The following is a 13,784-nucleotide window of genomic DNA, read 5'->3' on the forward strand; positions in this document are numbered from 1 at the left end:
TCCTGAGCCACAGGCGGTGAAACTGGTGCGCGACATTGCTCCGCTGAGCTTCCAACACGCGGTAAAACAGGAAAGCGCCTATTTCGACGGCGCTTGCTGTTACGTCACGTTGCTCCGCCCACATCGCGCCGATCGCTGCGACTCAGCGACGGAAATTCCAACATGTTGGAATACCGTCGCGGAGAGCCCGCGACGTCGCGGCGGTCGCTGAGCGACGGAATTCGCTGTGTCGCTGTGTGAAAATCGCGCCATCTGAAACGGCCTTTAGCGGGAGACACACGGTACGATTCGGCGACCGATCCGGCGTCCAACGTGCTGGAACGGCAGCCGGAACCGAGGCGTTTTGCCGTGCCGAAGCTGGGCAGATTTTCACCGTCCGACAACCGCACCGTCGTTTGGCCGCAGCCAATGATATATAGCACGCCTGGCATGTGACGTTCTCTGACGTTCCCTCCAAAGAGGCGGCGCCGGCAGGCCGGTTTCTCGCCGCTTTTTTTTTTTTCTTGCCGGCTGCAACAGTATTGCTACAATTTGTTTCTGACACTAAATAGTTACCAGTTCGGTAAAATCATCTCGAACGTGTGCCTGTTTTGCAAAGCAGCGCCTAGTATTAGCACTCAGCTACTGGCGAGATCGGCCGGGAGCCGCGATGCGACAGCATTTCGCAGGTACACAGCATACACCGACCGTATGAGCGAGGCTGCTCGCTTAGCTTCCACGCTTGCCCTTCGCATTGACGGCGTCGAGTAATCCAATTGTATTGAATTATGGGTCACCTAAGTGTACAGTGTTCATCGTGTTGGCAAAAATGAGCGCACTTCGACGAGCTCGGGCTGGATCGCAAGAGCCGTCGGCCGTGGCGTCCGCCGAGCTAGGCTTACCGGCCCTATCGCTGGCTGTCAGTGGAGCCGTCAGTGGACAACACACTGTTGCGAAGTGTTTTGTCACTCGCAAAGACACAATTTTAGTGACAGTGTTGGCGTAAAGCGAAGCCGCATTGCGCAAAGTTGTTTATCTTGTATTTCTCGACGAGGATATAGTCGTCGGAGCGTACGAGCTGGGGCGCAGGATCTGGGCGGAGCTTACGCGCCGGTCGCTCGTTCGGATACACGTCCCGTGTGCCCCGAATGCCGCATGCTCCGGCATGCGGCATACTTGCTATCTACCTATTAGGTGGGTAGCAAAATCTCGGCTGTCGCAAGGGATTGTGGGGTGCGCGTATTCTGCTACAACTTCCGGTTCGAGACCACGACTGCCGTCTATGCCGCCATCACTTCATGCCCATGCATGCTTCATGCGCTTTGGCTTTTATATACTGCGGAACTTTGGTGAAAAACCACGATGCAAGCACCGCTGGGCAGTTCCAAAACGTAGGTGTGAGCTATCGTTCCTTTGTACTTATGTTGGCGCCCTTAGACTCGTGTATTTTTAGGTGGCAGGCATTTCATGCCCTAACGTGTTTGTGTCGCGTCTAATAGTCATATAACGTTTATCAAGCGCAAACGTTTGTCGAGCGCAAGCAAACGTTCGTTAACTTAAGAAGTAGTTTTTAATAAGTGGTAAGTCAACCTAATAAGTGGCTGTTTGTAACGCTTCCCATAACAAACGGTGCAGTCGATTGCTTCGTCCGCTGTTTTGACTGCAGCGCGGTGCCCAGAGCACGCCATGTCGTCGGCTACTGTGCCTTCGCAGTCTCTCGTTTTTTCCCAAGAGACGCATGTCGTGTATCACTGCAGAGAGAAAGCACTGATTTAAGTATCGGAAAAGTACACGAATTATTTTGACGTTATCTCTACTCCCTCTTTCGTGCAGCCTCAGTTGCCTTTTCGTTGTACCGAAATGAAGACGGCACATAATCAATGTGCTGAGGATCCTTGCTGGGTGCGCCTTTGTGTATTTAACTGATTGCTAAAAAGGGGGTATTTGTACTAGAACGTTAGTAGACGAAGTTATTCGCCAAAACACTTGCCTGTGACGAAATGATCTTCACATATTCTGGCTCCGACGTTCGGTACCCACAGCTCGCCGTTCACGGTCGCTCGTTTGACGGCAGCTGCCCATTTACGTTTGTGCGCTTCATTCCATGGAAAACGAAATATTTTTTTTCCTTTCACGGAAGAGTTCGCGCACCCTAATGCCGAGCAGCCAACCATAACCATGTTGCTGAAGCGTGTTTTCTTCGCGAACAGCAGGAAATCGCACTCTGGAAACTGCTGACAAGGCTGAACGAAGCAACAGAAGCGCCAATAGCCCTCGAACCGCAAGTCGCTAGCTGACGACATCGTCAATGCCCGTCATGGCTAAAGTCCCTATATTTATAAATATAGGGGCTTTAGTCATGGCCTGTCATAGCCGAGCCATGACGTCACTGCGCCGTGCGGAGCGGTTGCCGCGGCTGCGCAGACACGGAGCTAAGTTGTGACGTCACTACACCGACCCACGGGATATATAGCTCCGCGTCGCCGCCGCAGCGACACCAAAGTCCCGCCGTCTCCGCGCCGAGCACATCGCCGCGAAGATGGGGCAGCCGAAGAAGAGCATCACTCCCGAAGCAAAGGAAGCGCGGCGCGAAAGCCACCGCGCCGCTACTCGAGAGCGAGTGAGAACACATCGGTCCGATCCCGAGTATCGCGCCACCGAAGCGGCGGTGAAACGTCGGTGATTCGCAGAAGATCCGGAGTTACGAGCCCGCGAAACCCAGCAAAAGCGTTTGAGCGTCCAGATACTTTAATGACCGAGTGTTCGTTGCTCTTTGGGCTGTCGATGATTCCGGGGTGATCTTGCGCAAAACGTGGCCGAGTCTCGAAGCATAACCTCGCAAAAACTTGGCCGAACCGAGATAAAGCTAGGTGGCGTCGCTGTTCGTCCAGTCTTCGCACCACTAGTGTGAAGCTGCTCCTAATTTCTTTTACTCAAAAGGGCATTTCACGGAACATAAAAATACAAATCACGAGTGACCGCGTCATAGAAATTCTATTTTCCCCACTTTCTACACACGTCAATCAAAGGTCCTTCATACCATAGGAACAATGCGGGATATCGGGTGCGACCGTACATGCTGGTAAACAGCGGGGCTATTTCGCACGCCAGAGAAGACAAAAAAAAAAAAAAAAATGAGAGAAAAGATTTATCAGTACCTCAGGACTTTCATTAAAGTTTTACATCCATCCATCCATCAGTGCTGAATAAAAAATTGCCCGCATATTACAGGCGAAGGCGAGCAGGCGTATTCGCGCTTTCGGAGATGGCCTTGCTGAGAACTCGGGGCGGCACACCGGTTGATCTTTCGCTGCATTTCGCCGCTGCGGGAGCGCGCGCGCGCGCCTCGGAGGCCGTAAATCAACTCGCAGAGCACCCGCACGGCGAGCGCGACGCATGCAGGAGAATCGTCCGGTTTCGCGAGACCTGCTCCAACAGTCGGCCTTGCTGATCCCGGGTATCTCTGGCCGCTGATCCTCTTCAGGGCGCACCCGCCACGAGTTAACGACGGCGCTCGCATATATACTATATGCTAGGAGGGCGCCGTTTCTCAGACGGTAGCGAGAAGGAACCCACATCCGGCCCCCGGGCGCGATGAGAAGAAGAGACGGGGGCGCAGCAATGGCGCCGACCGAGCTGCCAAGCTCACCCGCGCGCCGCGCCGGAACTTGGAGCGCGCAGTGAAGTTCGCGAGGATCCGCGTGGACGGGCCGAGCCCGCTGCCTTCGCGGGGACGTTATTGTTCATGTTGCGCCTATGGAAGAGGGAAGGTGCAGGCACGGAGGAGGGAAGCAGATTCCTGGCTTCCAAGGATCAGCCGATTTGCCTCGTTTATCAGAGTTAAGAAGGCGGCGGCTGCCTTCGGAACTGAACGCAAAAGAAAAAGAAGAAAAAAAAGAAAGAAAACGAGAACTTAGCGAAGGATAGCGAGTCGCGTAGGGTGCAAGTGCTTTCTCGTGTTACAGGCTTGGGCAGCGGCACGCTGCGAGCGACGCGTGAAAGTAATCTCCGCCCGGTGCTCTTGCTGGACTACACGTGCGGCACACAGATCTCCGGCTTTGTTTCCGCTGCAAGCGCCCTTCCTCCTCCCGCCACCCGCCCCTCACACACACTATTCCCAGCACAGACATGCTGCCTGAACGCTCGCGTCGCGCCGGCTGAATGGGTGAAAATGCCAGTGTTGTCCCCGAATGCTGCTTGCCTCTTTACTATCCGCCATCCAACACGGACCTCGTCTTGTCTTCTCCGTCTGCTGTGCTTCTGCTCCAAAAATGATAACACGCCAGCACTCAGCACGTCTCTGAAAACATCTGGCCCCTCGCAGTTAGCCACGGTTGTCCTGTCTGAACAGTTTGATTCCTACCGGTTTTCCCTTCAGTTTAAATCGGGAACCGCCGTCTTTAAATCATACGTGCAGAGATGTTAGCAGCGTGAAATGTGTTTGCGTAGCACTAGAGTGCTCTTTCGCTCTACAAGACAGAAACAAGCTTGAGAGGTCCCAATAATCGCAGAATTGCATCCTTTGCAGAAAAAAAAAGGGGGGTGGGGGGCGGAGTGAAGCGAAAAAAAAACATAAATATAAAAGGGGCACGACTATGGGGTACAAGTAGCTTGACCACGCCTAACGCACGCCTGTCCAATGGATGGGCAAAGCATCCTCTCAGACGCTGATAATGAGGACATTCAATGAGATCGTCTTACGAAGACAGCGGCTTGGAGACTCACTCATTGTGTCGGGAGTCAAGTTCGCTAACACATGATAGAATACATGCTACACTGAGCTTAATGGTCGCAGAATACGTGACACTTTCGATTAATATATAAATTGTAGAATGATCAGAACTTACGTGTGTACTCAAATTCCTGACCGTCAGCCCAGGTGAAACAATTTTCGTACTGGAGGTCATTCCCACCAATCCAGAAGGTGTGATGGTGGTTCTTGTACTCGGCACTGAAAAGGAAAAAAAAATACATGCACATATATACATTTTTTTTCACTTCTCCTTCACATGTCACACGTGGCTCGGGCAATATTTTGGGGTTTACTGCTTGACGTCGCAGTCATAAGTAATGTTTTGATGCTTGCTGTGATACCGCAAGTACGCGGAGGCACGCTTTCAATCGTTTTCCTACCCCAGACGAAATTGTCGCCGCGTGGGAGAATACCTACAAGCCTGTTTCAGCGGATATGCCATGTTCGTGGAATACTTGTAGTTAGTTTGCACGTGTACGTATTTCGACGGCTTTGTGCTATATTACGTGTTTACATATAAAGTGTATTGTTTCTACATAGTGTTTGTCTTCTTGTACACTTTTCAGGGACACTGCGCATGTATGACATCGAACAGCAGATGCTTAGCTGATTGCAGTATTTCATCATCACTCTTCATCCTCCTCTACTTTCCTCTTTTTTCGCCTTCTCCTTTAATCTGGAGTAGCGGGCAAGAGACACGTTCGTCCCGCCAACCTCTCGGCCTTTCCTCTAATTAACGATTCTCTCTATTCGAGCAGCCCAGCACAGTTCACCGAACTCATCCGTGTACTTCACGGATGAGTTCTACTCTATGTGCCGCGTCGTTTTCTCTAACGCCATGCCTCGCGCCAGGTGACGCACAGCGTGTCATATAGTTCGTAGTGACCCTGGGAAGGAATGTCTGCACAAAGTGTGCCCTGCCTTGTCAACATCTTCCTTGCTTATTTTCAAGGTACCACTACTATACGGCGACACGTTAGGGAGGAGAAGGGGTAATTCGCATGGTAAAGGGGGCATCTATAGGTTGTGTGTTTGTTGTTACAACATTTTAAAAAGATTTAGTGATCACCGCTACTATATATGCGTCCAACTTTCGCAATAGGATTGTATTTTCTGGTCCGCATCGTTAAATAATACACTTCGTGTCACTGAGTACCTGTTTCGTCCAGTCCCCGAGGTCTGTGTACTTATTTGCTAGCAGGCAGCGAAACCAGTCCATGGACCGAATTCACAAAGCTTTTAGTCCGTAAACGCTGTTGGCCAATGGCCGACTACCTGCGCTAATAATATGTGCTAACGCGCTCAATATGAGCCGCAATACGCGAGCCGTGGCTGCAGCGACGCTCTGACGAAAAAAGTGGAGAGGGTGTCGCCATTTGAGCAATGCGCATACCCCCTCATTTCCATTGTCTGCTTTCCTCGCGGGGCGATAATATACTGGCCCACCGAGCAGCTATCACTCCATCGCGGATAAAAAAAGTAAGAAGAGTTGCAGTTTCACCGGAAATGCGAAGCATCGATTGCGATATCAAATTATTAGATAGCTATGCGAAGTAAGGATAGTTGTTCTATCGGCCGTATAAACTCGTAAACAATCGCTTACTAGCTAACTTAACAAGCATGGTGTCACGCGTGCACAGGCAATCACGAACGCATCTCACTCGATGACCGCGGGCACTCGCTGTCAGAACGCTGGCGAGGAAGAGCGGCAACAGCAGCGAGCGAATTGTCCTTCGTGCTGCCTCTCGCTTCAACGCGAACTGCGAGAACACAGCGCACACGAAGCTATCAGCCCTCGGTGCACCTATAGACTATGTACTTACCGCAGACCGCTTTCAAGATAGGGCCCGCGCTGCCGCACTTACCCGTGCCCACGGTGTAAGATAAACACACTTCAGGTGGGGACACTTCTCGGCTTACTTGCGAGGTGCGATCGACCACATAAAATAGCAATGGCGCGCGTCTATTGGCCTGGTGACGGCAGCGGATACCTATCGGCGGAACGACACAACTTCAATCAGAACGCAGGCGAGAGCTTGCGTAGACAAGGAACGCGCGCATGCCCTCTCCTCCGCGCGGTCCCCTCACCACGGTGACCTACTTTCGCGCGTCACTCAATCATTTCGGATTTCCCGCGAAGCGTCGGTTGCTATTGGCTCTTTTCGAGGAGCAGTTTGTTCTCTAGAAATGAGATGGCGCTATCGGAGCCCCGCCGCACGTTGCCTCAGCGAAAGCGCACGAATACGAAACCATTAGCGCGTCTGCCCTGTTTCTTTACGATCAGCTGCCAGAAATGCAAATGGGTTTTCGCTCACACACTGTGCTCCATTCGTGCTGCAAAATGTGAAGCGGTGGATTGAAGACGTGTGCAGTAGTTGGCTGCAAAAATAGTGACTGGCATATTAAGGAATGGAATGAATATGTGTGACTAAGTTCACGGACCGTTGCTACATACGGACAGGCTGTATTGCCGGCCCTTCTCTATGCACGACTTTCCTCGTGGATAAAACAAAAATTCACTCATCCGCACGCGTTGTACCGCTAAAAGCAGTCACGCATTTGTCTTTTTCACAAAATGTACGACCACAACCCCGCTCTTCGATCCTTATTTATCGTACCAGCGCCATTTCGCTCACACCAGCTTGATCATCCCCATAAGGTTAAGATACCGTATTTTTCAACTACTGCAGGCTCGCAATCTTTCGTCCCCAGAACCGCAAGGGACTGGAATTACTTACCCGCCTTCATAACGGACATAGCTGATTCAACTGCCTTTAAAAATGCCCTATCAAGCTTATTGTAGTACCACACATTACGTTCTTGTGTGCTTTATGTCAGTATGAGTAACACGAGAACAAGGTGAGGGCAGGAGCCAACGTTTCGACAAGTGGACTTGTCTTCTTCAAGGCAACATATGCTCTCCTCGGCACAGTATATATAGGTAGGGTTCTTCTAAAGGGGAGAGAAGGTGAGGCGGGTGGGTGAGGTAACGAGCGAGAGTGTGTTATGGCGAGGGTGTAGAATTGAAAAGCAATATATTGTACTACTGATAGTCGGTGGAGGAGTTTGAGGCAGCGCCGTGTGTTAGCAGGTTGACGTGTCATGTCAACCTGCTAACACACGGCGTGACATACTGACATGACGTGTCATGTCAGTATGTAATTATTCGGTCTAATGATTCGTATATGCTGTATACTGTTTTGTATAATTCTGTGTAATGCTTCTATCTTTATGTTATCTTTATGTTATTATTTTTGTGTTCACTTTTACTTTGTATGCCCCTCCCCTCTGTAATGTATTTATACCTTGAGTGTACTGAAAATAAATAAATAAATAAATAAATAAATAAATAAATAAATAAATAAATAAATAAATAAATAAATAAATAAATAAATAAATAAATAAATAAATAAATAAACCTCCAAAGAAGACTTCCACCCCGGAATGTCGACAAGAGTGAGTACCGCTCGTTAAACAATGACAAAGGGAGTAGCGCCGCTTTCAGGCATAGTAAGTTACGCGCACATTATCTACAAACATCTACCCCAACTCGCACGCAAACTTACGCACACTCTATCGTCAACGTAGTAAGAATACATGAATGGGCTCACACTTGAATCAATGCGCCAAAGCATAGATGACAGCGACTACACCGGCAGCACACGAATGGTCGAAGCTGAATGTTTCGTGACGGTCCATAGGAGAGGCGAGTTACTTAGCGATAACACATCTTTGCTACAAGATATATTACAAAGCACAGAACAGCTACGTTCCAAGCCTTGTATGCAGCAAGACCAAATCTATTGCAACTGAGCACACCCGTGAGCGAAATTCGGTAGAAAATAACCAGAAAATAACTGACGAACTTCACTGAGTCAGAAACGTGACAAGCCACTGCCTCAAGGTATTTGCCAAATAAAGAACGAACAGCAAAACACACTTATCCTTATTGAATTCATAAGCGGAAAGTTTGCATCGCTTAGAATACATATTTAGCCTCACTTTTAGAACAAACTCCATATACGCTGCTCGCGCCGTTTGGACAAAGCTTAATGAGCTCCGAAAGCGCTTTTACATGTCCTCTGAAGCTGTGGCCTAAGCTTCGTGTCGTCCACTCAGTCAGCGTCTACGATGTCTCTCGAAACAGAGGTTTCCGTTCCTGAGCCGCACCGGGCGTCATGTACACCCATTGTAAACACGGAGGCAACAGAGGCAGCTGAGGCAAGCAATGGATGCGTCACTACGTGATCAAATATGGCAGCCCCCACGGGATCGTCGCGAAAAGGGACCCTACCAACCGTAGGTAAACACCAATAAAACATTTTCTGCCTTGAAGTTGCGTCGTTACACCGATAGGTATCCGCTGCCGTCACCGGGCCGATAGACGCGCGCCGCTGCTACTTTATCTGGACGATCGGGTCTCGCGTGTCCACACCTAAAGAGTATATATCTTACACCGTGACCGCGCCATACGCAGCCTCCGCCGGAGTAAAACGCCCCCCCCCCCCAAAAAAAAAAAAAAAAAACAATTGGTTTTGGGGGGGGGGGGGGTTGGTATCATTTTGGTTTTGGTACCAAAATGATACCAAAACCCATGTGACCAAGTGGTGACGTCACGTTTGACATAAAGACATAACGTGATTACGTCATCACGTCAAACATTACATTACGCGATCACGTCACCTCATCACGTACAAGATGTCACCTGATGACGTCATGTGATGCCGCTTGGAGAAGCAGCACACTGTGCGCTTCCCATTTCTTTGGATTGTCTCCGTTATCGTCCCACATTTTTGAGTGAACACGCGGCCACTAAAAATCCTGACCAACTAGAGGCTAACAGCTTCACTGCAAAAGAAGCGAGCCACAAGGAATGGTATTCATAAGTGCCACAGAGTCATGCGCGACAGAGATCAAGGGAGACTAGCCATAAGAATTGGTGACAACATTAACCGGGCATAGTGGCAGACTGCTCATTCACGTGTACTAATGCGTTCAGAACGCCTGAAGGCTGTGTTTTAAAACAGGGTACAAAAAAATACGGCAGCTCCCACGTCCTGTGGGAATCGATGTTATGCGAAGCAGTGCACGCAGAGCCTACCAAGTTAACGAAACGACCATGAGAGCACCAAGACGTAGGCGGCTCTTTCATGAACTACATGACACGCATGTCATGACATTGACATTCATGTCATGAGTCCTAATGAGTCGCTTTAGCTACACCTAAGAGACCTTAAGGTGAAAGCCTTAGTCATGCTCATGACTATGACTTCTACCACCATCCTTTAGTGTTTCCTTCACCTAGTACCCCACCCGAACCTATTCCATTGGTTTCTGAGTGTGAATCATTTTTCGCTGCGTCACTGACGTTTTTGCTGACTCATACCCATGACTATGACTTCTACCACCATCCATTGAGTGTTTCCTTCACTTCGTGCCCACGTCCGAACCCATTCCAGTGGTTTTTCAGCGTTAATCTTTTTTCGCTGAGCCATTGTCACTTTTGCTGAGTCATGCTAATGACTGTGATTCTACCATCATACATTGAGTGTTTCCTTCGCTTAGTGCCCACGTCCGAACCCATTCTCGTGGTTTTTGTGTGTTATTCTTTTTTGCTGGGTCATTGTCATGACCTACATGACACGCATGCCATGACATTTATGTCATGACCTATCACTTATGTTCGTCATACACTCCTGTCATACTATGCCAATTTTGGTACCTACCAAGTTAACGAAACGACCATGGGAGCACCAAGACATACTCGGCTGTTTCATGACCAACATGACAAGCATGTCATGACATGTCATTTATGTTCGTCATGTACTCTTGTCATAGTATGCAAATTTCGGTACATACCAAGTTAACGAAACGACCATGAGAGCACAAAGTCGTAGGCGGCTAGATAGATAGATAGACACTGTCAAAGTAGCAAATGTTCGCCAAGAAATGCTTCGCATTTAATACATTTGGTACAGCATAGAAGTGAAAGACGGCATGCATGGTGGTGCATTATGTGACGCTTACGGGTAACGCAATTTTTACACTGGCTCACGGTGCGATAATGTTTTCCGCAAGAGTCCTCTTTTTTAATTTCTTTACACGGTTAGGGCGGGTTATACAGAAAGAAAGAAAAATAATCGGTTCTATACACTCGACCTTCTGTACACACGTTTACTCACGGCAAACTAAACGAAGACGTGGCAAGCGCGGAGGCGGTCGCCCCCTTCCCACAAAGTCTTTGGTATATGACTGCGACTGCAGATACTGGGCCACACAGACCAGCGGCGAATGAGGGACCGAGAACAAAGTCGAGTGAAGTCGTCCGATCATTGAACAATAACAACAATACCTTGATTTGGGCGAGTTAGCTCATCTTGACAGAAGGAGGAGGAGCAGGAGTAGATTTTAATGAAGAGAAGGGAGGAGAGGTCGGCCTGGAAAGCGTGTCTCTAGCCTGCTACTCCTAACTGGGGTAAGGGGAAGTGGGAGATACAGGGAGAGGTAGGTGGCAGGTGATTATGATATCGTACAATGAGCTACTATTTACACACGTTGTCCAATACGCGGTTGTGCACTTATTACACACTACACGCAGGAGCAGTGTTGACAGTCTTCTTTAAATAGCACTATGGGCGAGGACGAACAGTATGGGGACGACAGGACGGGCGCCCATGCTTTTGTTTGTGTACTTTTCGCCCTCGTCCATGGCGCTGTTTTAAGAACACTGTCGAACAATAATAATTGGCATAGGAAGCCGTTTAATAAATTATATTAGCGTAAAAAAATTGGAGGACGCTTAAGCTTCCCTATAGCGTTCCGGGCCCGGAACGCTATAGCGTTATCGGGCCCCGTTCGCATCCCATTTTTCTTTATGAGTAGGCTTCACTGCAGCACAGAACGTGGGAAAGCCAGCTTACAAAGACCAAGCTTACACCGATCCCCTTAAAGTTGGCCTCACTTTTAAACAGACATGAGTTGCTCGGAAGACGTTTTTCCAGGGGCAATATAAGTCGTCTTATATTAAAATGTGAAGGCCCTAGGACCTTTTTTATTATTTTATTAATTGTTTGCTGTTAACCGGACGCACGCGCGTGTCCGAAACGCATTAGACAGGGTAAGTCCCAATTTGACCTGTCGAGGATGCGAGCGCCATCTGGATAGAATTTTTGCAAGTAATCTACCCGAGTGCGCCGCTGTTGGTATGGTAGAAATACTGGAAAAGGGGTTTGTGTTTGAGTTTCCTCGTAGCAGAATTATGTTTTCTCGTACATTCAAATTACAATCCGACGCCACCATGTCTGTAGGTTGTGGTTAAATCGTACTTTACCATTTTTCTAACGAATTTTACTGTGAGAAATTCAATTTTTGTTCACTAACACCTTGCACCACGCGGAGGGCCTGCGCGGTCGGGGTGGTTCGGGATGATTTTCTCCGCCACGGACGCCGACAGTTACGGCGACGCCGGATTTTCTGCGACATGGGGATAAACGCGGTTCATCGTACTGAGGAAGCGAAGGAAGAAGTGGCCGGAGCTAACCTTTGCTCTGGGGCCTCCATTAACAGCGAAGCTTCCGAAGCGAAGCATCACATGATGACAGGAACACTCTTAACAGACAGTACCCAGCAGAATACACCTAAGATGTTACCCTTGGCCAGATCAGTCGAATGCACTAAGGGCAGTCGCAATATTCAACAATAATGGGAAAACTGAAAAGCATTTCAAAGTGGAGCACTAGCTCAGTCCATTTGTATCTTTACTTATGAGAAGCAGTCAGTGACTGGTGTTATTTCTGGTGTTGGACTCTAAATGAATGTTGGCGGCGGAGTCTCTTAACCTATACAGTGAGCTGCGGTTAAGACGTCTTGCTAAAAGCAAGGGTTCGTATTCACAATAAGAGTTCTTATGCTAAAATAGTTCGCAAGAGTACATGCCAGGCAATCGTGTTGTTGGATATGCATTAAGCGAAGGTGGCCATCGAATGGAAAACAACACTTGCGAAGGAAAAGCTTTGCGAACCTTCATCTTTGCATATGTCAATTTCACTGCAAGTTTTTCTTGTGCTTTCGGGGCATGTGGTGCATAGGGATCGCTAAACCAGTTCAAAAACAGGTTCGGCGTTGGGGACCGGTTTGCGATCCTGTTACAGTTTAATTCCCCGAATAATTATGAAAACATTACGGGGGATGCATATAACTTTCTAAGAATGTGAAGGCGAAAGCCTATTTGGACCCATGGCGATGAGGAATGAAGCTCTGAGCTCATGCGGCGACGTATACAAGGCGCGCGAGCGTGCTGCCGCCGTTTCCAGAACATTCTACGGGCGCTGCGGCGGACATTTCCCTCCTCCTCCCGAGCGCCGAAGTTGCCCTTTCCCTCAACACCCTCTGGCGTTCAGCGCGAGACGCAGTATAGGAACGCTAGCACAGAATTGCACTTGCAGACGTTAGCGCTCCCCAATTAGTCCTTTCCAGATTCCACGCACCGCCTCATATTTACTGTAGCCCCCAAAGCCTTCTATGTTGCAATATTGCTGCATTCCGCTTACCCTTTATTTTATGATGAGCGGCGTCGGAGCCAGCTATGAAAGAAGCCAACGAACGCGCGAGCAGTGGCCCGAGCGCAAGGCAAGCGCGAGGCGAGCTCGCTCACTTTTTCCATAGCTCACAGCGACCTCCTTGAAACATAGAGATTGAAGGCTTTCGCGTTAAAAAATAAATTGTAGGGTATTACGTGCCAAAACCAAGATCTGATGATGAGGCACGGCGTAGTGGGGGTTCCATATTAATTTTAATCACCTGAGGATCTTTAACATGCTTCAATGCACGATACACGGACGTTTTTGCATATCGCCGCCATCGAAATGCGGCCGCCGCGATAGAAATTTGGTCTCGCGACCTCGTGCTTAGCAGCGCAACACCACAGCGCTTAGGGCTACTTCCCGAATACGAACCGTAAATGAACCGGAGGAAAATAAATGAACCTTCAACCTGAATCAGTTTTTCATTTTTCGCTTTTTCGGCCCTCTGCTTTTAACACAGGCGCCTTTGC

At 49.0% G+C, this 13,784-nt stretch overlaps 1 protein-coding gene across 1 annotated transcript in view; it reads right to left on the reverse strand.

Annotated features, from left to right (window-relative positions):
* The window catches only part of LOC119461779 (uncharacterized), a 382,744-nt gene that overhangs the window by 59,348 nt on the left and 309,612 nt on the right, over window positions 1–13,784 (reverse strand). The window contains exon 7 of the mRNA XM_049669559.1: window positions 4,827–4,930. Coding sequence (XP_049525516.1) covers window positions 4,827–4,930 — 104 coding nt within the window. The remainder of the gene's footprint in view (window positions 1–4,826; window positions 4,931–13,784) is intronic.

The sequence above is a fragment of the Dermacentor silvarum genome, chromosome 1, assembly GCF_013339745.2.
Source record: "Dermacentor silvarum isolate Dsil-2018 chromosome 1, BIME_Dsil_1.4, whole genome shotgun sequence".
Taxonomy (NCBI): Eukaryota; Metazoa; Arthropoda; class Arachnida; order Ixodida; family Ixodidae; genus Dermacentor; species Dermacentor silvarum.